This window comes from Gekko japonicus, unplaced genomic scaffold, assembly GCF_001447785.1.
Source record: "Gekko japonicus isolate JY-2015 unplaced genomic scaffold, Gekko_japonicus_V1.1 scaffold29, whole genome shotgun sequence".
NCBI lineage: Eukaryota > Metazoa > Chordata > Lepidosauria > Squamata > Gekkonidae > Gekko > Gekko japonicus.
In genome coordinates, this window is record NW_015172003.1 from 2,148,025 (window position 1) to 2,175,506 (window position 27,482).

The window sequence follows — 27,482 nt, forward strand, 5'->3', positions numbered from 1 at the left end:
GTTGAGGTTTGGCTTGCTCCCACGAGTCTGACCAAGTTATAACCCTCGTCTCTCCACCACCTCCACCGCCTCTGTTTCCTGGCACAGCAACATCTTCTCAGGCAGACGTTACTTTATTTTTGGCACCCAGGACAAAAAGATTGCCCATCTCTGATTTATACCTAAGCTCATAAGTGTGTTGCTGAGATTCAGCCATGATGAAACACCAATAACCTAAATGATTAAATAAACAGATTTACTGCATATATTCAGTGAGTTAGATCCACTAAGTGTTTTTGAACAGCACTGGACGCAATCCATTTTATTAGAAGGACAGAAGCAGCCAGATTGCTGTGAACAAAAATATTTGTACAAATAAGCATTCAAATTGGTAACTGGTACATGCAAGCAAATCATTCTGGAATTTCCACAATTACATCATGATTCCCACACTGCTTCAGGGTCAATGGATCAATCCACCTGTTGGAGAGAATTTAATAACATGCAGAGTCTGAGCAGACTCCACTGTTGAGTTTAAAAGCATGCGTCCTCCCCACCCCACCCCCCAAAAAAACCACACAGGAGATTCTGAAGCTACTTATATATCTCCCTCCATAACTACAACCTGACAAAATTTGGGAGGGGACAAGGCTCAGTGGTCAAGCATCTGCTTTGCATACAGACTGTACTAAATAGTCACATGATGTGAAAGACCCTCCCCCCATCTGAGACCCTGGACTGCTGCTGCTGGTCAGACTAGACAATACTGACCTTGATAGAACAATGGTCTGATTCAGTCTAAGGCAGCTTTATGTGTTCAAATTCCCCTTAATGGAACTTAATAGAATGGCGCCATTCAATTTGACTCCCAGTTCTACATACAACAGATGACCATTTTAAAAATAAAATAACAATTTGTATACACATTTTACAGCCATAACAATGAAGGAAGAGATCTTCTGAGTCCTTAAAAGTTGAACTCAACCTGTACAAATCCCACATATAGATTCTGTATACAGGAGCCAATCGTAGCAAAAGCGACGAACCTGCAGCTACTGCAAAACTCAGTCACTAAAAATGAAACAATTCTGGTAAAATACTCATTAAACAACAGTTCAATTCCAACCTTTCATTTAAACCACAGGGACAAGCAGTGGTTAACTTCTGACTTCAGGAGACATCACATTGCAAAAACCGTGCACAGATCTTGCTAATTAAACTTCTGGAAACTGATCTTTTGAATTTTCGTTTCCATATAAAAATGTTAACCAAGAAGAGGAAGGATCTCATATTAGTTAACACTGAACAAGTTTATATTTTATTTCATTTTAGCATTTATACTATTTACTGGGCAAGAGGCTTTATTTCATGACCCTTTTGCACATTATGCAGAGGCAAAGTCAAATTAGCCAACAAGCCTCCCAGAGCCTCTTTTCAAGTTCATCCATTACATCTTCTCCCTCTAGCACTGCAACCCATGTGCAAGAGAACTGTGACCACTGTGCTAATCCTCTAGGACAGGGGTGTCAGTCATGCGGCATGGGGGTCGGAGCAGGCCCTCGGAGGGCTGCAATCTGACCCCAAAGGCCCTGGCTGTTTCCTGCTTCCTTTTCCAGTTCTACTGCTGCTGCTACATCACAGCTTACTTTACCAGACTCTTTCAGTCGCACAGAAGAGTTAGGTAGACAAGACTCTCCTGTGGGATTGAGTCTGGTAAAGCACTGGCTGAGGCTCCTTCTCCTCCCAGGAGGCAGGAGGGAACCAGCCAGAGCTTGCTTCCTGGCCAGGCTGCCTCAATCGTATTCAGGAGACACAGGGAAGCCTTTCTTTCCTTCCACTGGCTGAGGCTCCTTCGTGAAGGGAGGCAGGGAGGGAGGAAGGGGAAGAGGGAGGGCTTGCTTTGCTGGGCTGCCTCAATCACATGGCAGAAATACCAGGCTCCTTATGCTGTATGTGTTTGTGTTTTGTTGGGCTCTTTATGCCAGGGCTCTCCTGGATGCAACTGGGTTTCCTCCCCCTTTTCACTGTGTTCATTCCCTCATATTTTTTTTTAACCATAATATTTTATTAGGTTTTAACATAAAAACATATCAAATACATACAGGTTCTCAAGCGTCAGTGTAGCAATTAAAACCTGAATAAGTCAAACAGTGTACAAGTTTCCAGCATCTCTAAACATACATTAGTAGAAGTGAGCTAACTTAATAATAACAATGAATATTTCGCTTTACTGATAGATTCCCAATCAAAAGATTCAAAGGTTAACTTATCAACAATTGGATACCATTTACCGGTTGGGTTTAGCAGTTCACATTCATTTTGATCATTTGTATTAAAGATTGAAACAGTTTCAAACATAAAATATTCCCAAACTTTAGATAACCATAGATTAATTGTCGGAGGACATTTATCTGTCCATTTTTTGGCAATGTTGTTTTTCGCAGCTGTAAGGAGTATATTAATCAATTTTCTCTGTTTGTTAGGAATTGCACTCTCCGGCCATAGATTTAGTAACATCAATCGAGGATCTAAAGGAACATCACAACCAGTAAGAATCAAAATTTGAGATCGAACTTGAGACCAAAATTTAGAAATGAATCTACATGACCACCATGTATGATAGTAAGTCGCTTTCTCCCCGCAGAGTTTCCAACAGAGAGGGGAGATCGACGCAGACATGTGTGAGAGTTTAACCGGAGTTAAATACCATCGCGACAATACCTTATAAGAGGTTTCAAGGATTTCTGATGATTTAAATAAAGTAGTTTGTGTTCTCCAAATAGAGAACCATTGATCATCAGTTAACTGAGTATTAAAATCCGCACCCCAAGCATTTTGGTAGCTGAGATGAGCATCAATATTCTTAGCACAAAGAATTCTATAAATTCTAGAGATTAGACCCCGTTTTTTGAGGTTTACTGACAGAATTTTTTCAAAATCTGTTAGAGAGGATTTGATAGCGTTGCCTCATTCCCTCATGATCCAGTCTTTCTCAGTAAGAAAGCAATGTGAAAGTTAATTGTGTTTGTCTATGTCCTTTATAAAGTTTATATCTCCGCTCCCAGGCATTACATTTTATGACACCCATGACCTGGCCCAACAAGGTCTCATTTATGTCAGATCCAGCCCTCATAACAAATAATTTTGACACCCCTGCTCTAGGAGGTTCTGTGGGAAAGACCGTAAAATTCTAGACTATAGCCAGGGCCAGTTCTTATCCTAAGTCAGGGGTCACCAACTTTTTTGAGCCTGCAGGCACATTTGAAATTCTGACATGGCATGGTGGGCACAGCAACAAAATGGCTGCCACAAAATGGCTACCACAGGAGGTGGAGCCAACCACAAAATGATTGTCACAGCTTAACCTGAGTAAGACAGTATAGATCCTTGTGCTGTGATGGTAGCTGCTGCCAAAGCAACATTTTAAACAAATCAGCACAGCTAATCAAATCTCCAATAGTCAATCAGAAGCCTTGTTTGACAAAAACCCTACCTGGCCCCACCCACTTCTTAAAAACACTTGGCAGGTAACAGAAAAGGTCTTGGTGGGTGCTATGGCATCCACAGGCACCATGTTGGGGGCCTCTGGCCTAAGTGAGCCAAATAGCCATAATCAGGCAAGGGTGCCACCACCAGCTGGTGGCAATGCAGGAGAAGGCAACAGGTGTGGCTTACATCCATCACCACCTCCTACAATGCCACTGGTGGCTTGGTCCAAGATGAACCCTTAAATGCCATCTTGCTGCTAGGGATCATCTGGCTCCTAGTTGGAAGAACCTGTACTGTCTCTGGCTTGGTCCAAAGTGAGTCCCAGATGGCACTCACAGCACCCCTGAAGATTGTCTGGCCCATGACAGTACCCCTGGAGCACAGTGTTGCCTCTTGAACCCACAGTGCCTCTGTTATTCAGGGAGGTGGATACCTTGAACCATTCCTGACTATACCCCATCCATTCAGACAGACGGCAAATCCTGCCGTGCCGTAAAACCTGTCTGGAGTAAGGATTTATTGCCAGTTTAAGGAGATGGGTATCCTTTATCAGCTAGGGTTGCCAGTCGCCAGGTGGAAGCAGGGGATTCCCCCCGATTTTGCAAGCTTCCAGCCCCACCCCTAACAGTTTGAGCCCAATTTTACCATAGAGTTTCGCCCAAAAACTAGAGTGTCACCCCCTGATGTCAGCAACGTGATGACATCACTTCTGGGTAACATCATTACTTTGCATTTGGGGGCATTTGCGGGCAGGGTTTCCCCCCGCCAGCCACTGGCCGGTGGCAGAAAGGGGCCTGCAAAAGCAGGGGAACCCCAGCCCGGACCAGGGGGCCTGACAATCCTAATGACATAGCAAATACTCATCAAAGCCTTACAGATGGAAGATGAACCCAGTTTAACAAACAGTTGTATCCAAAATAGTACAGAACAGAATAAAAATGAATATAAAATGTATTAATGCAGGTGACTGGTCCACCATCCCCCATCCCAAAAAGGGCCCAATCGCCTCCTGCTTACTGAATACAAATAACATGTCATCAATATACCATTATTAAAATTTCCCACTCAAAAGAAAAGTGCAAATAATAAACAAGGATGAGTAGCAATCACAGTTCGGCAGTCCTTTGCTTCTGTCCTCCATGTTCAAACCTCTCTTAAAAACATCTAAACAATAAAAATGATGTGGCACCTTAAACACTTACAAAATACATTTTAGCATAAGCTTTCATGAGCAGGAGCTCCCTTCATCAGATGCATCTAAACAGTGACATGCTCTGAAACCAGATATTTTTGGTAGACCCATAACGAGGGCAGCCATTGTAGCTGAACTGGGATGGGGAGACCCAAGTTTAAGTCCCTGATCAAGCAGAAAACTCAGTCAATGATCTGAGACCACTCACCTCAACCTAGCCACAGGGTTGCCATGAATGCAGTTTTAATCTCTCTGGAGGAAGGATGGGGTGATAACAAGAATGAAGAAGAAGAAGCTGGAGGCCTGTGAAGAATCTCAGGGTGGGGGGTATAAATCATTTGGAAATCCCATTACATTTCTCAAAAATCTTCTCCTGCAGGATTTCCCAAATTCTCAGTAACTCATCCAGGCTGATTCAAAACTGCATCACTTCTGACCAATGTTCAGTCCCTGCCAGGCCATTTTAAGCCCCCCCCCATTTAATTTACAAAGGGGTTTTTTGTTCACACCTAAGCAGGCCCCTGAGTATGCAGAGACCATTGGTGCTTGGCTGTATGGCTTTCATCATCCACACAGGAGACAGCCAGTCTACTATTTGACAGCATGATAATAAACAAAGACACTCCTAAAATGCAAATTATTCTGTTTAATAATAGGATAGGTGCACACATCAACATATATCACTCACTTTGCCTGCTTTAATTGGTGTACAGTTGATGAGCTGATGTCATTAAAAAGCATAGTGCCTGGGGCAGTATGAAAGTTTGATCTGTGTGGCGCATTTGTGACGGTCCCATGAACATAGGAAAGTGATGTACTTGGCCCCACCAATCTGAATCAGAATTGGGAAGGGATTCAGACAAAGGCTTTATCCAATGACATTCGAACACGCAGTGTGAGGGCTCATATGGGAAAAGGAGCTCCCTAAGGTAACCCGAACGCTTGAACCAAGTCCATTTATAGTTCTAAGGTTAAGGTCCACACTTCAAAATCTTTCAGTAAATTCTTTCAGTAAAGGTTTTGTACGCTTCTGATGGCTCGCAGTCAGTGCAATCTGTGAGTAAGCCTCACTGAACAGCCCTCAGTCGGATTCTGAGCAGTCCTGATGGGAAGTTACTGTGTGACTAATAGGCGCTGGTACATTTTGAACCAATGGAAGTTTTTTAACGGTCTTCAAAGCAGCCCCCCATAGATGGTGTCCCAGCAGCCCAGCTTGGAGGTATACAGCATATTATGACTCACTGTGGCTTCATACAGGAGTGAAAAGCAACCAGATTTGGTGATCAGTCAGTCACCACGTACAAGCAAAACTCATCTGCCAAGTCATTAAAATCAACAATAACTGGGCATGTTTCCACATCACTCAACATCCAGTCACTAATTTTACCAGTTCCAGATATCTAGAGGATGTGGTTAGCAAAATATTATACTGGATTGCCTCATAAGGACAGTGCTAAGGCTTCATCATAACGTATGAATAGCCTGAGATGATAAACCAGACCAATAAGGTTCACATCACAACCCCTGCCTCCATCACTTCCCACAAAATCACTTCCCTTTTGGTTGGGAGGGTGGGGGGAGAGCTCTCACTGGCTGACGAGAACCGGATGTGTTAACACAAACCTTTCCAGGTACAATAATGTCAGAGCGAGAGGGGTATTCAAATTGAGGAGGCAGCTGGAAGTGATGGGGCAAAGGTTACTTCCTAAATGTGTGTCAGGTTTTCTGTGAAGCACAGCTCCTAGTGATTCAGCATGACTAATATTAGTAAAAGGCAGCCAGGTGATACCGCCAAAGGCACTGGGCAAGGCAACATTTCCACCTACCCTGCTGTGACTCCGGACCATCCCATCACTACAGGTGCAATTACCAAAGACTCGATTCGCTTGCCTCTTCACTATTCCTTCAAGGAACCACACATGCTGCCTTGAGCTGTGCTGCCCTGAGGAAAGGCAGGCTCAAAATGAAAGCTGTTCATTCAGTTGTTTTATGCATAATTTATGTAGATATCTAAACCTCTGCTTTTCTTCCCAGTGGGAACCCAAAACAGCTTCCAACATAATTGCCCACTTCTCCATTTTATCCTCGCAACAATGACACTGTCAGACAGGTTAGGCTTAGAGACAGTGTATGACCCAAAGTCATCCAGTGACCTTCCATAGCAGTGTAGGGATTCAAACCTGGCCCTCCCAGATCGTAATCTGACACTCTAACCATTATACCATGCATAGGGTTGCCAACCTCCAGGTGGTAGCTGGAGTTCTCCCAGTATTCCAAGTGATCTCCGGACAACAGAGACCAGTTCACCGGGAGAAAATGGCTGCTTTGGAAAGTAGACTATAACAATGTACCAAATTGAAGTCCCTCCCCTTCTAGACCCCATTCTCCTCAGGCTGCATCCCCAAATTCTCCAGGTATTTTCCAACCCAAAGCTGGCTGCCCTTACCATGCAGGGCCTCATCAACCCTGCCCAAATCACTGATGCTGGAAATCCTAGTAAATTTAGCAGAAGAAGACAACCAGATGGCTATCCAGAACCTGTTAAAAGAGCTGATCCAAAAACTTAATCCACACCAGTAAACTTGTCGGGGGGGGGGGACTTTTTGCCTGGCAGTCTCCACACATTTAGAGATCATCCTGACAGCAAGAGTGACAGAGGTGACATGGGAAAGTCCTTTAGCTGACGTCTTTGCTGACTCGCCAGTGACATCAAACTCCTGGAGGGTCTCCAGCACAGCCTGGCCCTGCCCCAGCAATAATAGCTCGTAATCTTTTGCCTCGTCAGAAAATCTTGCGACTGACTTTTTCACAGCCCTGTTTCCAGCTGTTAAGATTTCCTGGCTTGTAACAAAGCAGTATGTCTTACTTTTACCAGAAGCCTGGCTCAGAAGTCAGCTCAGCTCTAGATGTTGTCAGAAGAAGGCTGCTCACACGGGGTCATCAGTTTGCATTCCCAGGCCAGTTCTTCTAAACAGTGCCCGAATTTTACACAAAGGGCTGTTTTTATAGTCATCGAAAAGCCCAACAAAACCTCCTGGGAAAGTTCTGAAACTGCCAAAGGAAAACTAAACGTACTGAAACACCTTGAACAGAACTGAAGCGGTCTTAGGGATGCTTTAGTATGTACAATTAGGAAGCGTACAGTGATAGCAAAGATGCAAGCAGACTAGGGTAGCCAACTTCCAGGTGGGACTTGGAGATGACCCAGAATTATAGCTGATCTCCAGATGACAGAGATCAGTTCCTTTGGAGAAAGGGAAACTTTGGAGGGTGGACACTATGACATTATACCCTGCTTAGCTCCCTCCCCAAACTCCACCCTCCCCAAAGCTCCACCCTCAACTCCATCTCCAGGAATCTCCCAACCCAGATCCAGCAGCCCTCCAGAGATTTGCAACATGATTTGAAGCACATCTGTCTGAAAAACTGTCTTGTACATTTCAGGGAAGAGCCCAGAATTTCTACAGCTTGTTCCATTGCTGGACTGCTGCTATAGTTAGGAGGCTTCTCTTTTTTATTTCCTATCACATGAATCACATCATGTATGAGAATCAGAATCATGTGCTGTCGAGTGTACCATCACTTGCTGTAGTAAGGTGGATAGACTTGAGGGATCAGGCCTGTTTATTTATTTATTCTGCAGGATTTGTAGTCTGTCTCCCTCAATAAGACGTTTTAATATTTTGTTTTCATGTGGTGGTACCCTGTTTGTAAGGGTCCCTTGTCAGTATAAACTTGGTACCTTTGTTGTTTTGGGCACCAGGTACAAATGTTTTTATTATCCCAGGCTTTTAATTATGGATTGAAGTGTTTCATTCTTCTTTGTTTAGTGGCTTGAGTTTTACTGCTGAGAAATTTAGTTAAATGTTATGTCTGTGTGTATCTAGCCATTTTAGCTACTGATTTTTTTTTAGTTAAAATATGTTTCTATGAGGATTTACCCCCCCCCCCGATGCTAGTTTGAACTTTCAATTTTAATTGCTGGCCTATTTATTGATTTAAAACATTTATATCTAGCCTTATCTCCTCACACTCAAGAGCTAACAATGTAACACCAAGTTGCAAGGGTCAAAATGTAGCAGTCCACATGCACAGATTAAAAACACAGAGAATTCTTTAAAAATGCAGATTACATATTAGAAAGCATACAGAATTAAAAACAGAGAGAACTATAAAAGACAATCAGAATGAAAAAGAATGCAGTCAAATCCACCAACACAGTTTACTCTCTATTAAATACTCTCTGGAATAAAACTCTCTTACACAGCTTCCTAAATGCAGCAAGTGAAAAGTGCCCTCCACACACACTCTGGTAGGCCATTCCAATGGACTGGACCCACCCTCACCACAGAAAACATTCATGACCTCACTATTGCTGTACAGAGTACTACAGGAGGGCAGGGCACCATATGGAGAAGGCTGCCTGAAGAACCTAGCTGGCTCATAGGCACACAAAATGTGGTTCAGTGAGTGAGGGCTCAGGCTGTGAAGGGCTTTAAAGGTAATAACCAACACTTTCAACTGAGCCTGGAAGCTAATACATAATCAGAGAAGTAAGTTAATGCAGCACTGGATTTACATGTTCCAAGCAGCTGCAGCTAAGCCCAGACAGGAATCTTATCTTGCTGCAGCATTTTGTACCATTTTTGTACCTTCAAAGGCAGCCCCAAATACAGCATGTTACAGTAGTCTAATCTGGATGGTTTATTGGTTTATTATTGTGCTTTGTCTCAAGATAATTATTATAACAAGTAATATTTAAGTAAATAAACTAAGTAAATAAATATGTTTAACCCTATCCATATTGGTTGTGGTTGAAAGCTGGCCTCTGTTTTTGACAACTTTTCTATAAATCAAAAATTCCTACATTTAACCATTTTGGCTTCAACATAACCTATGCATTCAAACTCATCAGCTAACTTGTTTTACAGGCTTTTATCTTTCTGGTAACTCTTTCTAGTAATAATACCATAATATTTCTCTATTCCAATCTAGATATAAGTACTCCTGAAAAAACATTCTGGCTTATTATAACTATTGTTTAACAGCCAAGCTAAACATTTACTCTAACCAGTGTACAACTACAAATGCAGTATTTTATTATTGCCATTCCACCTAATCATCTCCCATGTTTCAAAAGGAAAACAATATAACAAGACCGATTCCACTTTCTTATCCTGAACACTGCATTGCTGTTGGAGACGTACCACACATCAAAAATGCTGAAATAAGTTTTTTAACAAATATTCCCTCAGAATATTCTGGGCTTTTGGGGGAGGGGGAATCCTCTAAAAAAAAATCAGATTTCTACAGCTGAAGACAGCACACTGAACACGTTTGGCATCTGCTTGTCAGAGACTTTTATTTCAAGATCTTTGCTCCCAGATCTTGTTCCTACAATCTCATTCTAATAATTAGATCATCTAATTAATCACCATGACAGCCATATGGGAGAGGGACTTAGAAAATGTAGATTATCAGCTTACTTAGACAAATGGAGATCAGATCAGTCCAGAATTCTGACTTATTCGTATTTTGCCATATAGGGTTGCAATAAGTCTGGAGAAAAAATGTCCTTTCCCTTTAATAGAGGCTTAGTGGAATGCCATTAAAAGCTTCCATTGCCCATTTCTACATTAAGTCTCTATACTCAGAAATAAATCTAATTTACTTCAATGGGACTTACTCCATAGCAAGTGTACTTACGGTTGCTGCCTCACTGTCCCAAGTTTATCATCTTTTCTCCTATATGGCTAAGTCTAATCCATGTTTACCACCACGATTTAGATGTATATGGAAGATCCGCCTGAATTTAAGCACTTTTATGTCCAATGATTTGATCTGAATGGGAAATAGGCACAGGGTTAAAGCTTTCTCATTGAAATGAATGGAACTTGAAGGTGCTTGAGCACTGGTTGGATTGTGTCCTGTGAGAGAATGCCAGCTTCACCAGGAATCAATTGTAAATTGACAATAAGGCAGGTGAAAGCCAGAATATGAGAAGTATATTCTCCTGAGTAAGATTTGTTGGAAAGGGTAATGTCTGGTGTACAAAGAAGAAGAGAAGAAAACCCTGCAGGGGGCAGCAAGAAGATAATTGGATAGGATAGTGAAGTCAGCACCTTCTCTCCTGTTAAGCGCCAATCTGTTTCTGTCTCCAGATTGCTACTCGTAGGGCAATCTCCCCCTTCTTCTTGGAAGTGCCACACTCATTCTTACCTTTCTCTCAGCTAGAGCTGTAGTTAGGAACCTACCTCTGCCTCTCCTCTTTCCTATCAAGTATGTTAATTCCTAAATAAACCTTTATCTATTCTTTAATCAGGTTTTGCACCGTTGCTGCCAACAAGATTAACAGTCATGGGATAAGAGGATAGGTCCTTTTATGGATTACAAGTCAGTTAAACAAGAAGCAGAGTAGTTATAAATGGACAGTTCTCGCAATGGGAAGTAAGCAAGCAGTGGGTCCCACAAGGATAAGTATTGAAACCAGTGCTATTTAATTTGTTCATAAATGATTTGGAACTGAGGCTGAGCAGTGTAGTAGTCAAGTTCGCAAATGATAATCAAATTATTCAGGATGGTGAAAACCAAGGCAGATTATGAACAGCTCTAACAGGATCTCTCTAAACTGGGTGAGTGGGCAAAAATCTGGTAAATGAAGTTCAGTGTTTGTAAGTATAAGCAGTGGCATAACAAGAGTGGGGCAAGGGATGTGGTCCACCTTGGGCACAGCTTGAGGAAATCAGCTGGAGGGCCCTCAAAAGCATCTTTCCTTTTATTTTTAAAATGCAGTTCCGGCTGCAGCCACTAGGGACGCAGGGAAGTTTGAGCATAGTAAAAGGCACTCTAGGATCAGCTAGACTTCCCTTTCTCCAAGACTGAAGCAAACTTGCTTAACAGATCACACAACCAAGCCAGCATGCTGATAGCTGCTACAGTAGTTGCCAGCCTGCAGGACAATTTCTCCAGTATTCTAGCCTTTCTCTCTTCCTTTCCTTGCAATCAGCTCAGCCAGATCTCGCAGAGTGACAGGGTGTTGCAGCAAGATAAAACAACCCTTCCCTCTCTTAATTTCTCTCCCTTATTTGCACACTTTTCTCATTCATTTCTGTGTGTCCCCCCTCCCCTTAATTTTCAGTTTCAAGACCTTCTCATCCCTATCCTGCTTGGTAACAAAATGCATTTAAGAGTAGTATAGTAGCAAATCTTTGTTAATAATATGAACAGAAGGCACTGGGTTAGCTGGACACTGTACATTGCACTGGTTCAACTGGGCTTCCAACCGCCTCCCCTTGCTTTGACTATGATTCTGTGCTCAACATCAGCTGGCATTGCCATAATGGCAACGGGTTTGCTGGGAACTTTACATTGCACTGGTTCTGCTGGGCTTCCAAACCTCCCCCTTGCTTGGACTGTGATTCTGTGCTTGACATCAGCTGGCATTGCCATAATGGCAACGGGTTTGCTGGGAACTTTACATTGCACTGGTTCTGCTGGGCTTCCAAACCTCCCCCTTGCTTGGACTGTGATTCTGTGCTTGACATCACAATGGCACCGGGTTTGCTGGGCACTGTACATTGCACTGGTTATGCTGGGCTTCCAATCCCCCATTGCATGGACTGTGATTCTGTGCTTGCCTTCAATTCTGTTGAGCTGGCATTGTGTAATGGCACTGGGTTCTGCTGGGCACCCTGTGATTGCACTGGTACTGCTGGGTGAAAAATTGCTTTTAACTTGGCTTCATCCCAGACGTTATCTGAGTAATAAGTCAAAATGCCAATTTCTTTTGAATGACTTGGTCCCTGAGATCACCAATGATGTTGCCAAATTTCTCATACTTCTTAAAGTACAAAATTTTAGATAGTACTATTCTTGACTGCACCTAATTTATATGGAATCTTAGACCTTAAGTTTTATGGTACAATGTTCTAATTTGTAGTATAGTAGCAAATCTTTGTTAACAATATGAACAGAAGGCACTGGGTTAGCTGGACACTGTACATTGCACTGGTTCTCCTGGGCTTCCAACCGCTTCCCCTTGCTTTGACTATGATTCTGTGCTCAGCATCAGCTGGCATTGTCACAATAGCACTGGGTTTGCTGGGTACTGTATTGTGCATTTGTTCTGCTGGGCTTCCAAACCTCCCCCTTGCTTGGGTCTTAGGATTGTTGTAGAAAGCTTGTTGAAAAGGCCTCATTTGCAATACTGCATACATTTCTAGTCACCATATCTTAAGAAGGATCTTGCAGTGCTGGAAAAAGTACAGAGGAGGGCAACCAAGATGATTAAGGGGTGATGGCACTTTTCCTATGAGAAAAGACTTTTCAGTCTAGGAAAAATGACTAAGAGGGGACATAATAAAAATTCATGAAATTATGCATGGGGTGGACAGACAGGGTTTTTTTTTTCTCCCTCTCCCATACTGCTAGAACTCCAGAGCACCTAATGACATAGATGGGGAGCAGGTTCAGGACCGACAAAGTACTTTTTTATTCAGAGAGTAATTAACGTTTGGGATGTATTAATGGTAACTAATTTGGCAGATTTTAAAGGGGATTAGCCAAATTTATGGAGGATTAGTCCATCCACAGCTATTAGCCACAATGAGTAAATGGAACTTCCATGTTCAGAGGCAGTAACCTGCTTAATACCAGTGCTCGGAGGACAATAGGACTGTGAGGCATCTGGCTAGCTAGGATGCCAGACTACAAGGTCCATTGCTCTGATCCAGCACAGTTGCTCTTATGTTCATGTGAACCATCCTGGGATGGATCACAGATTCCAGAAAGAGCAGCAGTCTCATCAGTTCCAGCCCAGATCTGGATGGGGTGAATATCAGCATCATTTCAGCCTTTCACTTAAGGTACTAAAGTGAAAAAATGGGCAGTGCTACTTGTCAAAAAGCAGGTTCCTTCTCTTAACATGCTCTACAAACATATCATCCTACAGATTTACTCAGATCCTCTGAAAAAGATAATTCCCTTCCAAAAACAACAACAACAACTTCAAACTCTGCTCTGGGAAAGGGCTTCAAGTCTGCCATAACAGTCAGCACTCTTCACAGGCAACTTTTAGCGGAAACAGAAAGACTCAGAAATAATGACTTGATCAGTTGCTATTTAGATCAGTTCTCAGGGGTAAGTTCACAGGACAATCTTCCATTAGCAGTCTAAAGGTTTACTGACAAGAGTATTAGTGTTGCCAAACTCCAGGTGGGTATATTTAATTTGTTATAGTTGTAATTTTGCTGACAATTTAATTTCAAAAGCATTATATATAAATATTTGCTTATATTGTATACTCATACACGGTGATCTATTGTTTTGCTGGCTGCAAACTCCAGGTGGGGCCTGGAGTTCTCCCAGAACGACAAATGATCTCCAGAGTACAGAGATCAGTTTCCCTGGAGAAAATGGCAACTTTGGAGTGCGGACATTATATCATCGCATTCCTGAAGCTCCCGCCCCTCCTCAAACTCCCCAGGCTTCTCAGACTTCCCAGGCTCTGCCTCCAAATCTCCAGAAACTTTCCAACCCAGAGCTAGCAACCCTATGGAGCAGGTCTTAACTGAGAAAGCAGTAAAGGTAAAGGTTCCCTTGCTCGAAAGCCAGTCGAATCCGACTCTAGGGTTGCGGTGGTCATCTCCGTTTCAATGCCGAAGAGCCAGCACTCTCCGAAGATGTTTCCGTGGTCATGTGGCCAGCATGACTAAACACCAAGGCGCACGGAATGCTGTTACCTTCCCACCGAAGTGGTACCTATTTATCTACTTGCAATGTCTTGCTTTCGAACTGCTAGGTTGGCAGGAGCTGGAACTAGAGACGGGAGCTCACTCCGTGATGCGGCACCTGGGTCTCGAACTGCTGAACAATTGACCTTCCACAGCCTGCAGTTCAGCGTTTTAACCACTTGAGCCACCACAGCTCCGAGAAAGCAGTAGTCCATTCTAAAAAGAAGGTTTCTCTGCCTCTATGGATGTGTTTCGCTTTGGAGACAGGGCTATAGCATGGGAATACAACACCCGATTTGCCTGCAGGAGCTTCCTGGGACCCATTCCAGGCATCTCGAATGAGGAGTATCTCAGCTAGCAAGGCTAGGATAGACCTCTGACTGAGAGCTTGGAGAGCTGCCGCTTACAATCGACAATATTTGCCAAAATGGGCCAATAGTCTGACTCACTATAAAGCAACTTTATGTGATCATATAGTCAGACAATACACATAGTTGATGCCTGAGGCAAAAAACAAGATGTAAGCTTTGGGGGCGGGGGGGGGACAACGACACACATCAAAGCACTTGATGAGACACATTAACACAGCATTGTGAACTGCTTTCTAGCAACCCTGCTTTGTGAACTGTTTCCTTTTTGTATGGACACATGGTTGTGAAGAGGAAGCTGTTGACAAAGAAAAAGCCTATAGATGGTGTAAAAGCCAGCTGTTTCCTGCCAAGAAGGCCTATACATCAGTACCAAATATTATTAGTTAAACTCTGTTCTATGTTACCTAATGGGAAATGGATTTTTAGATGGCAAATGACATCATCCAGGATTGGCTATATAAATTTGCTTGCATTGGTTCAACTGGTAGTTATAGCAGAGGCTATCTTCCTCTAGAAGGCCCTTAGGTGGAACAAAAGCAGGCAGCACAGGTCTCTCTTGGGGGATTTATTCTGAACTACCTCCACCACATAGAGAAGCATGTTCAGGGATGTGAGGCTTCCAAAATTTTCTTTTACTTTGCTTTCTAGGAATGTACTTTTATTAATGGTGTACTTATTAAAACCATTTTTATCCCACCTTTTCATCCAAAATCCTCAAGTCAGGTAACAATAATCTAATGTGATATAAAACTAAACAGTACACAATAGTATACCATACCCTGATAGAAAAACAGGCTCCAGCTATAGAAGCATAGCCAGCATGATAAAAGCACTTTGCCATTTCTTGTAAGCAGTTTTCACAAAGCAACTACAGCACAGCCAACAATTGATTTGGCAATGTATATATAAAGCAAGAAAGGGTTAAAAAGTGATTGGTGGAGTGGAAAAATATTTTTTATTAGACCTGACGACCCCCTGTGTGTTTCACCTATGCAAAAGCTCCATCACTTTTTTTTTTTTGCCTTTTCTTGTTCTGGTTGCTACTGTGACCCTCTCTTTAGGATTAATGAATATATAGGTCAAAGGCCCTCCCTAAAAGGATCATCTTCCAGAAGGTGGTAAGGTGCTGGCAAGAAAATAGAAACACACTCTCTCTCTCTCTCTCTCTCGCTCTCTCTCTCTCTCTCGCTCTCTCTCTCTCTCTCGCTCTCTCTCTCTCTCTCGCTCTCTCTCTCTCTCTCGCTCTCTCTCTCTCTCTCGTGTGTGTGTGTGTGTGAGAGAGAGAGAGAGAGAGATACAGGGACTGTGTGGCTGAGTCTAGGCAAAATGTTAAACGATAATTAAACAATGGTTAGTGTGATCAAACATGGGCCACTCCACTAACAAAAGTTTCTAAGGAAGGTCAAACCAGAATCTGAAACCATGGTTTGAAGTTGGTTTAGTAATCATGGTTCATCTCAATCATGGTTCTGCAAGATACACTGATGTAAACATCCTGGCTTAATCCTGGCTTGTTCCTCGGTGCAGACCAGGATATCAGCTAGATCTCTGCAGGTCAAGTAGATGAAATCGTGATGGTGATGGAACCAGTCTTTGTCAAGGCATACTAGAATCTCAGTTATTATTGTCTTCAAGCCAGCTCCTGGTTTCACAAACAAACCATGGTTAAATTGAGCCACAGTTTTCACATTATGTCTTATTTGGTTCTTCAAAGGAGTATAACAAGCACCACTCGGGTGAGCTGACATGAACAAACAGTTCAACAGCCTGCACTTCTTTTTAAAGGCACTCCATACACTGGCTCCCTATTCTCTGTAGCAGCCTCTTAGTCCAACTTCACACTGACCATATTTATAACCAATCTCCCCCACCCATTGATTAATGGGGCATATAGAATGCTGTATTTACCCAGAAGACTAGTTTTTTTCCATGTGTGTGGTCAAGAAAAAGAGAGGGTTATCCTACATTTCAAGTTACAAGTATGTACAGCAATAAAAATGTTTTGTGTATAACATTTTTAGGTGGCACTTCTTACATTCAGAATTCCTTTCAAGTAAATACAGTGAAAAAGAAGGGGAAATGACCTGATAACACATACATGGCAAGGGTAACTGTTTACATGGGTTTACCAAAAAAAAAAGAAAAGGTCCATACAATTTTGTTTCCAGTCTATCCATTACTTCAGGCCCTGTTTTTCAGAAGTACTTTATTTATTTATACAGCACTATAGATGTACGTGGCACTTAGCAGCATAATTTTCTTTAAAACAAAACTTGCCCCAAAGAGACTGTAATCTAAACTTTGACAGTGGAGAGAGAAAAGAGAGAGAGATGGGAGAGGCGAAGGATGAACTGGAACAAGTGTCGATATGTACACTTGGGTGTGTTCTGATCAGAGATGTCTCCTGTATCTCCTGGAACCATGGAACTCAGCATATGCCTATATTTGTGTGGGTGTTGTTGAATCACACTCACAAATATTTGAGCATGCTGCTCTCTATATGCATTCTCCTCCTCCCCCCATTCTTCAAACATCTGAGAGAAAGTGAGAGATAAGAGCTAGCAGTCACCATGCTGAAAATAACCCCATTGCAATGTTGACCTTGGGTAGAAAAACTGCTACAGAATGCTGTCCCCCACTACCACCAACCCCGCACAGGCAAAATCGAGTCTTGCACATTGAAGCAGTGAGACATTTAAAACCAGATTGAACAAAGCACATGAAAAAGGCCTGAAGGGAATCATATCACAATGACAGCTGGATTCACTTAGCCGGTGCTAATGTACAGAACTGGGGGAAAGACATACAAGAAAATGTATTTGGCCTGAGGCTGTGGATGGGTTTTGATCACTCCTTCTCAGTGTGAATTTTGAAGATCACATTAAAATGCTGCACATGAAAGCACTCCAGAAGGAGCCCAGGCAGTCAATGTAGGCTTGACAGATCAACCTGGTAGGAGTCTGGGAAATCAAATGGCACCCTTCAGGGAGCTTGAATGGGAAGAGGAGGATCAGAAACCTGAATTATGTTGTGACAGTGTACATTGATTGATGTTGAAGCATGAAACGGTTTTCAACATGCTAGCATCACAGGGCCACTATATTATCAGCAAGAATCCTAAGGAATCTGCATGACCACTAAATCAGAATCTTTCCACAGAACTTTGAGATGAGCAGCTTTCATTTAGCTAAGGCAACAAGCTTCTAGTTCCCATGGTTACAGCCAATTAATATAACAGATGGGTCGAATTCCCATAGTTTCTCTGCTCCAGAATTCTGTTGTCCCCAAAGAGTTCTGATCTTTTTCACCCAGTCCTTGGAAAAAAAACAGACTCTCCCCCCACAGATTACTAGTATAATCAGCAATAGTTTGCTCACTTTACAAGAAGAAAATTAAAGTTTGCATAGAACATTAAAGATTTGACTGATATCAGGCCCACTCAGCCTTAAGAATTTTCAAATACATGTCACTTTTGGTTTTAGTGCATAAAAGAACAGAGCAAAAATAACCATGCAGTCTTAAGCAGGTCTGCTGAGAATCCTACTCAACTGTACTCAATGGGGCTTACTCCCAGGAAAATGTTTTTAGGATTGCCCTGTTATTCATCTAGTTAGCATCTAAGAGCCATAGAAGAAACCTTCATCTTTTTTCTGGGCTAATGAATGTTGAACATCATACAGTTTCTGGATTAAAGCCAAATGCTTTATAGCTCTCACTCCATCCTAGGTCCCGGTCACATGGGAGGTTTAGGCCCGGAAGAGGGACGGATCGTGGGCACAGCAAACGGGTGCGATCACACCGCAACATCTGGGAAGTGGCGCGCACCTGTCCCTGATCCGGCCCTTCAGGCTGAAAATGTGCATTAAAAAGAACCTAAAAAATGGTAGGACCTACCTGAAATGGCGCAGCAAGCGCGGCCATGAGATCGCCGGCATGCCCATCTTCAGGAGCAATCGAGGCTCCCGGCCGAACTGCACATGCGCACACATGTGCAGCCGGCTGCCTCGCTCTCCCTTCCGTGGCTTCCCCCCGGCATCTGATCGTGTCGGGGAGCAAACGTGTCGCCGCTACGGGGGATCTGCCTGATCCCGCCACCGCGTATCTTTTTTGGTGCGGCTCTAAAAAGCCGTACTTTGGCCATGCTTTTCCCCCCCGTGTGGCAGGGGCCCTAGTTGGGCAATGGTTCATACACTCTGTACAGCTCAGCATTTGTATATACAGCAATATATTCAGGGCTTGGTCCACTCCTACGCAGAGTTACTTCCATCTGATCCCCTTTAGCTTAGACTGAAGTATACAGGATTGCACCATCAAATTATTTGGTGCAGCAAGTCTGTTTGAATCTCCCTGTAGCCCACATAGAAGAAAAATCACCTGCAATGTACTAATGTAATGCTCTATCAAATAAATAAATGACTGTATGGTAGATTACTGAAGCCCTCTGTTCTTTGTCATTTACTTCAATATTTCTGCTGTCTAAGGTTGAGGTTACATTTTGTTTCATAACTTCTTTAGACAAAAAATTACAGTATTATGGGTTGCTTTTCAGGTTTAACCCTCAGAGCAGAGTTATGATAGCTATCCTGTGACTCTGGAACTCTTGGGAGCATTTAGAAACCTGCCTTCCTCATGTTTCACTGGCAACAGTATGTAAGTACAAGATCAAGTTCACACATTGGCCCGGTTAATTTAGCAAACCAAATCTGCGGAAACCAACATATTTGAAAGGTAAATGTACAAGAAGCAAACCGGAGATGTGGGAAAGACAGTTCTGCACTCCAGTCCATGCATGAGATGCCAAGTCTGTGGGCTGGCACTGGCGATGATCAGGACTGGTACAAATGTCTCTGCTCCTATTTCACCCATCTCAAAGGCTCTCTTGAGTATTATATAAGTGCAATCCTAAGGCTGTTTTCCTAGAAGTAGCCCCTGCTGAATAGACATGAATAGGATTCTGACTAGACCTCCTTGACGATTTCAGTTCAGTTGAGCTTAAAGTATGACAAGATACAAGGCTGAAACTTATAGAATTAACCCAATTCCCAACGACCTGCCTGGGAATGGTTGAAGGGGAGGGCTGTTCTCAGTGCCCAGTTCCTACAGCTGAGTGCCCCGTGAGCAGGCAGGAGCAGAGTACTGACCAAACAATGCAGAGCTGCAGCAAAATAGTTCATCCACATTGCTCTCTTAGCCAGAAGAACATGATGAGGATTTTAGCAAAATATCCATTCCTTATCTAGTGCCAGGTGGCTTCGAGATCTGATTCCAAACTGGCCATCTCTCTCCTCTCTTGGGATCAAGCACAGTTTTAATGAGAAATAATGCATTCGTTGTGAGCATCTGAATTACCTTCCTGCAAGAAGGCATAATTGTTGGTATGACATAGGAGATTCACTTTCACTGACTTTGGTACATCACTGTCATGCCAACAGTGGTACCCTCTTGCAAGAATCCATGATATCTGAAGTGAGGCTGGCTGGGAGCTTTCAACCGCTGCCACCAAACTCACCCCTCCCCCTGGAAATGACAGTGGCACCGTCTTTACAGACCTTTCATGGTAATTTACAGCCCTTTCTATTCTGGAATACCTAAACATTGAACTGATTGATGAGGCTGGTGCCTCTCGTTTAGTGTATCTGATGTTTTAACTGGTAAACGCTTCAAATAATTTTTGTTTCAAAGTGGATTTGTGATGGTAAATGTTTGGTTTTATTGTTAGCTGCCTTGGCGAACTAGAGCACTAAACCAATCAATCAGTAATACCAATTACATTCTCATCCCTCACTGGGTCCACAGTGATCTGTGTTCCTGTCATGTCAGTGCTGGTGTCCTGGCCTGCTCCCCACAGGAGCCCGGCAAGCATTGCACATTGGCTGAGCTGGCTCAGCTAAAGAGAAGAACTGAAGGTTCATGTACGGTCACTGTGCAGAATCATTGATGAGCAAGTCAACTACCAACCAGAGGTACACAAAGCAACCAAGCCATCTAAGGTCCTTAAATAAATATCCCAGTGTCCTACAGGAGGAGATGCTTGATTTGTAAGGCTCAAGTGGTTGCTCAAGAAAGGTTCTACTGAATTCTGGAGGAGCAAAGACAAATACACATCGCACAGTGCAATGAGAGGAGAACAGAAGGAGCCTGCTTGCATACATGCCAGATGTGCCTGCAGGCCAAAAGAATACATTGGTCAAACAAACCCAGATGGTTCAAATAAAACAAGATATGCCTCATACGCATCATGTCCTGACTGATGCAAAAGGCAAATGATGATCGGGAAAATATTCTTATGCAGGAACAAATTGATAACTGCCATTGTAAACTCAAGAGTGAGAGTGTACCTGAAGATCATCTAGTCCAACCTCCCACACCACACATGTCACCCAAATCCTAGCACGCTATCAATGCAGAGTAGAAACAAGTAAGATGTATTGTGCTAGAGGGGAAACATTATTCAACAACAGCTTTCTACATGAACAACTGCTTGCTATGTTTAACACTCAGCTTTTGTGCTTTTAGGAGAACCTAGGAAAGTGTCTTGTCCTCACTGGACATTCACCCCAGATGAATTTAAACTGTCCAGAGCACATATTCTGTTATTCAGAACTGTATACTAGAGAGGTGACTCCATGGAGTCAGCATGCTTGCATAAAGCCCTTCCCCGCTGACCTTTTTGCCTGGCCATAAAGGTGTTGGGGGGGGGGCAGAGTACAGTACACCTTCCAGAAACCCTATCCCACCTGCCTCCCTTTCCAAGTCATTTCTCACACACTTGGAAGTCATAAATCCCAGAGCTCCCCGGTAAAACGCGCCTAGGATGATACCCACCAGTGTTCCCTCTGAGAGTGTGAGCTAGCTCACAGTTTTTTAGCCTCTGGCTCACACATTTTTGTCTTAGCTCAGGGATGGCTCCAGAGCAAACTAATTTATGCAGTAGCCAAATGGCTTGCTCACAACTTTAATCCCAATAGCTCACAAAGTAGAATTTTTGCTCACAAGACTCCACAGCTTAGAGGGAACATTGATACCCACTGCCAGGACAGGCAGCATTTGCACAAATGGACAGCCCCTGACCACCGTACTCACATAGTGCTTGGAGGGATTTCGCCTTTTTTCCACGTCTACCACATTTGCATCCAGCACGCCGTAGGACAGCATCTTCGTCCCCAGGAAAGCCAGGAAACGCAAACAGAGTCCAGATGTATCCTTGTATTATGATGAGTGTGCTTATTTTTTCAGGATGGCTCCTTAGCACTCAAGGAGGATTTCCTAGGGAGCTGCGCTCCACCCCCTCCCCCCTTTCGCTCCCCGCACCAGAAAACAATCAAAAGTTCCCCAGTCTTTAGAGAAGGGATGCTTTTCTGTTTAAGTTGAATTATGCGGGGAAATGCACCAATAGTCGAGAGTGGTCTCGTGCGCCCGCGCACATGCACACGCCTGATGCTTCCTTCCAGTGGGAAGGAGTGAAGAGGTGCCTTCAGTCCCTTTCCTAGGACCCTAAAGCTTTTATTCGGCTGCAACACGACTCCGCTGATTCAGGGCGTGCATCTATGCTGTGAGTGGAGGGGGACTCTCTAGCCAACCTTTGGGAGCGGAGGGACCACCTTCAGCAACTGCCGAGTCCCTGTCCGGATCTCTTGTGCCGCGTCTCCTGTCTGTTTGGTTCTCTTTCTGTCCCTTCCTTCGCGGAGGCGCCGCTCTGTTGTGATCTTCGGCCCCAGCTCCTTGCCTAACTCTGGCAGGTCTTTGGCAAAGCTCCCTGGTGCAGCTGCTACTTCTGCAGCCGCCCCCGGGGAAGGAAGGAGGGGGAAGGCGGCAGGCAGGCAGGCAGGCAGCGGGCGGGCGGGCAGGCTGGCTCGGGCAGAGAGAGGCGTGTGCGCGGCTCCTTTCCCCAGCCTCTCCTTTCGCCTCCTGCCGCCGTGATCTTCGCTCGGCCCTGAACAAGGCAAAGGGGGCTGGAGGAGGGGCGGGCTGGCGGCAGGGGGGCTGGGCTGGCGCGGCTGCTGGCCGAGGAGGGCGGGGAGGGGGCCTCCGTCTTATCCGGCCAGGAGATCAGAAAGGGGAGTGGGCGATCACCTCTCCACACCCAAGCCCCCAGGGGGCGCTGGGCAGGGGAGGAAGCGGGCCGCGCTGGCTCCGCTTCGGCAGAACTACCGCTTGCGCTGGCTGGGAAAGTTCCTTAAAGGGGGGTGGGGTAGCCAGGGGAAAAAGGCGCCGATCGCCGCTGGAAACCGCCCAGGACGGCTGTCAGCAGAAGGGGAGATCTCCTGTTTTGGACATGCTCCCTTTTTGGGACTGCAGTACTCAGAGAAGGGAAGGCGGCGGGCGGGGGCTAATCTCAGCGGCCGGGTCTTTCCAGTCGACCCCCGAAATGCCGTGTTGAGTATCGTTAATATTTTTGCCGGGGAGGGGGAACATTCCCCCCCCCCCATTTCGATTATTTAAATATATGCAAAATCCAGTTTTCCCTGTGTTTCTAATGGATCCTTGAATTTGCACAGCCACCCGGAAGGTGGGATTAAATGTAATGTCAAATTCTGTCCCGTGACGGACGGTTCCCCTTGAGGTTGCCCAAAAACAAGAGAGAAAGTCGTTTGGAACTTTTCTGCAGACCCTGATGCTCTGAAGAAACTCCACTATATCAAGCAGTGGTGTTCAGTAAAGAGGCACTTTATAGAGTTACATCTTCTTTATTCCACTACAAACTTACTAACCATTCAGTAGAAAGTTGCAGCAGAGGCAAAGTATCTTTTAGGTCATTCAGTGTGCTTGGGGACACAGAGGTGAAAAGGCTCGCTTGCCTCATTTTCACGGCAGTCGTTACCAAACACTGGCTTTCTTCTTAATCAGACGTAGCTTGGAGATTTCATAATTCACATCCAAAAGGCAATCTGCATTATACACATTCAACAGATAATGTTGAATGTGTTGCTATATCCAAAATAAAAGTTTTGACATAAAAAAAACAAAAGGCAATCTTTTATGTAATATTTATTACATTTTCATCCCGCCCCCTCCAGCATTTTATCCTTATTCCAGTGAGGTGGGTTAGGTTATGCTGAGAGACTATGACTTTTGTGAAAGAGTGATGATTTGAACTTAGGCCTGGTCTTGACCTATAAACCTCTCTCTCTCTCTTGCTCCCTCATTCACACACACACACAGTTTTTCCAGCAACTTGAATGTAGTTATTTTAATAATCAGTTATACTTGTAGGAGAACGTGAAGACCGCTTGACACAGTGGCCCTACAGTTGATGACTAAATTGAAAACTAACTGATCAGTTTTGAAAACTTGAAATGTATGGGTTTTGCATAGAGTTGCCAAACTCTGGGTGGGGTCTGAAGATCTGGAATTATAACTGATCTCCGAATGACAGAGATCAGCTCTGCTGGAGAAAATGGCTGCTTTGGAGGGTGGACTCTATTGCATCATACCCTGCTGAGGTCCCTCCCGTTTCGCCCCGCCCGCCCCCATCGTCGCAGCTGCCACCGAGAACAGCAGCAGCGGCCATAACTTTTTAAAGAGCCCCTCCCGAGAGCTGGGGGAGCCAGAATGACCTCTCGCGTGTGATGGCAATGTCACACACGAGAGGTAGAATTTGCCCCTAAGAGTCCAAGGCCACCACCCCGGGGCTCAGGAAGGCGGGGGAACGTTTCGCCCCCCACTGCGGGCGTTGCAGCTGCTGCTGAGAACAGCAGCGGCTGCCATAACTTTTTAAAGAGCCCCTAAGGACAGCTGGCGGAGCCAGAATGACCTCTCGCAGGAGAGGTGGAATTTGCCCCTACAAGTCCAAGGCCACCACCCCGGGGCTCAGGGAGGTGGGGGAACGTTTCGCCCCTCCCCGTGTCCCAACTGATGGTTGGTGGGAGCAGGGGGCAGGGCTTATATGCCCACCCCCTGGGCTCCTGACTGGCGGAGCGGTGCTCCGGTGCGCTCCAGCAGGAACCGAAGCATGGTTAGCGCTACTGAAACAGCCACATCATAATAGCAAAGCAGGAACAAGGATGTACAATTGACAACACTCATAATATCACCCAAGTAATTATTCCTTTTTTGGGGGGGGATTCTACATCAATTAAAGCCTTGTGTAGCCAAGCTTCAAGATGCTGCCTTGGGCATCATTAGAACTGTTTATGCAAGAAGCATTACAGGAAGTTGTGCCAAGATACCCCCTTCCCCATCATTTTATCATCATTGATTTTATAAATAATTCATGCCACCTCCTCTGGTGCCTTGAAGGCATAAAAACAACACTTCATAGCTGAACTGGACATCCTCATGCTCTGTTAGAAATTAAACCCATATTGTCCCTCATAGCCGAAATGGGGGGCAGGAAGCAGGCTACATCTCCCCCAATGTTAGGATGGAAAACTATCCTCTCCTAAAATGCTGTCTTTCTTAGTTTAAATTGCTATTGAATAGTCACACTGCTTTAACATCCTAAAACTATAGGTCCAGGAAGAAAAAGAGATTCAAATGAGATTTAGGTAATTTTGCCATTGGGCAGTCCCTAATCTGACTGAAGTAGGAGAGAAAAACACTACCATCACCAGAGTTGAGCAGGCTTTAACTTGGAAGAGAAGATTGGACCAGAATCTTCTTTAATTGCAGGGGTGGAGAACACCTGAGAAACTTTAAAAATGAGGTCCAATGTTTTCCCCACTGTTCTTGACCTCACACTCTTGCTTCTACATCTGGAACTTTGATTAATTCCCCTGAAGGGCTCAGAGCTGTGTACAACATATAACAACGTATCAATAAATAAAACAGTTTAAACAAATTCAGTAAAACAATTAAAACAGTACAGTGCAACAATATGTTCATCTGAAAGCATCTGATGTCGGTTTGTACCCTCCCCATGGGGGGGAGGGTGAGAGATGGAGGCCAGGCTTGATGGTGAACCATTGCTGTCCTCAACCATAGCCTGGGGGAACATCTCCATCTTGCAGGCCCCACGGAACTGTACCAGGTTCTGCAGGGCATGGATGTCCAGGGCTCTTTTTGTAGAAAAAGCCCAGCAGGAACTCATTAGCATAATAGGCCACACCCAACAGCAGGAACTCATTAGCATATTGGGCCACACCCCTGACAGCACAGCTCATTAGCACATTAGCATCCACATGTTACCAGAAGTGTGGTTATCCAGCCACACCCACCTTTTGCTTGTTATTCTGTTTACCTTGTTTGTTGTCAAAACTCAGGGCCTTTTTTTGTAGCAGGAACTCCCTTGCATGTTAGGCCACACACCCCTAATGTAGCCAATCCTAATGAGTTTCTGCTGTTGGGTGTGGCCTATTGGGAAACAGGTGGAACTCCGTTCCTGTGCGTTCCTGCCCAAAAATAGCCCTGGATGTTACCAGGCAGAGAGTTCCACCAGACTGGGGTTAGGGCTGAAAAGGCCCTGGCCCTGGTTGAGGACAGCTGGATATCTCTCAGGCCAGGGAGTACTAGGAGATTTTGCTCCCCAGAGCACAGTGCTCTCCAGGAGGTATATCGGGAGAGGCGGTCACGAAGGTACACTGGCCCCAGACCACTCAAGGCCTTGAAGGTTAATACCAGAACCTTGAATATGACCCAGTACTCAACCCTGGTTGAATGTGTGCTCTTAAAGGGGTCCCCATAAGGACCCAGGCGACTGTGTTCTGCACCAGTTACAACTTCCAGATCAATCTCAAGGGTAGGCCAATGTAGAGTACAGTAATCCAGCCTGGAGGTGAACGTTGCATGGATTACTGTGGCGAGGTTAGAGGGAGACAGGAAGGGGGCTAGTTGCCTGGCCTGGCACAGCTGTAAAAACTCCAGCCTGGCAATGTTTGTGACTTGAACCTCCATTGATAAGGACGTATCCAAGATCACACCTAGGCTCTTGGCAGTTGGCACAGGTATTAAAGGTGCCCCATCAAGAGACGGGAGATGACACCCCGACCCTGATATGCCCCTACCCAGCCAGAGAACCTCTGTCTTTTGTGGATTCAGCTTCAAATGGCTCTGTTTTAGCCATCCAACCACAGCCACCCATTAACAGATATAGCTGGGTGTCATCATTTGGGGGAATAATGATCTATCTGTACAGATTACTGTCAGGCTGAGTAAGATGAACACCATGAATCTTTTCAAACTTTTGTCAGCGGATCACTTTACATGATGGGGAAATGTGGCTAGGTTAACTGATGACAGAACCTAAAGAAAATCTAAAATATATTTAAGGCAAAATTAATGTCAGCATCCCCAAAACATAGTCAGAAGTAGCAATCAGTTGCTCATTTGTGGGTGAATTGTAATACGGTTACCAGATGTCCCCTTTTTAGAGGACATGCCCTCTTTTTTGTTGTCCATCCTCAATCATTTAGCCTGTTAAAATCTGTTAAAATTGTTGTTATTAAAAATAAGGAATGTTATTCCTAGTTAGTAGCAATTATTACAGTTTAAATAGTATGGGTATTTTTAAAATCAGATTGGTCATAGTCAGAGGTCATTTCGGGGGGGAACGTGGGGGAACGCAGTTCCCTCGGGTGAGGTGCAGGGGGCGGGGCACATGACGAAGCCCCGCCCTCTGCTTCCGGCCGCCCCGCTTCCAGCCCTCATTCAGCCAGGAGGAGGCAGGAGAAGAGGGAGGGTAAGTTGCTTCCTCCCCGCCTCTCCCCACCCCTGCCTGCCTGGGGCCAGGGAGGGCCTTGGCGGAGCTTCCTCGCACTCCCGCTGGCCTTGCAGGTCCACCGC

General features: G+C 44.5%; 1 protein-coding gene across 1 annotated transcript in view; it reads right to left on the bottom strand.

Moving 5' to 3' along the window:
• SH3PXD2A (SH3 and PX domains 2A) overlaps nt 1-22,539 on the bottom strand; it is a 366,396-nt gene extending 343,857 nt beyond the window's left edge. The window contains exon 1 of the mRNA XM_015420129.1: nt 21,846-22,539. Coding sequence (XP_015275615.1) covers nt 21,846-21,917 — 72 coding nt within the window. The 5' untranslated portion in view covers nt 21,918-22,539. The remainder of the gene's footprint in view (nt 1-21,845) is intronic.
• Between the last annotated feature and the right edge of the window lie 4,943 nt (nt 22,540-27,482).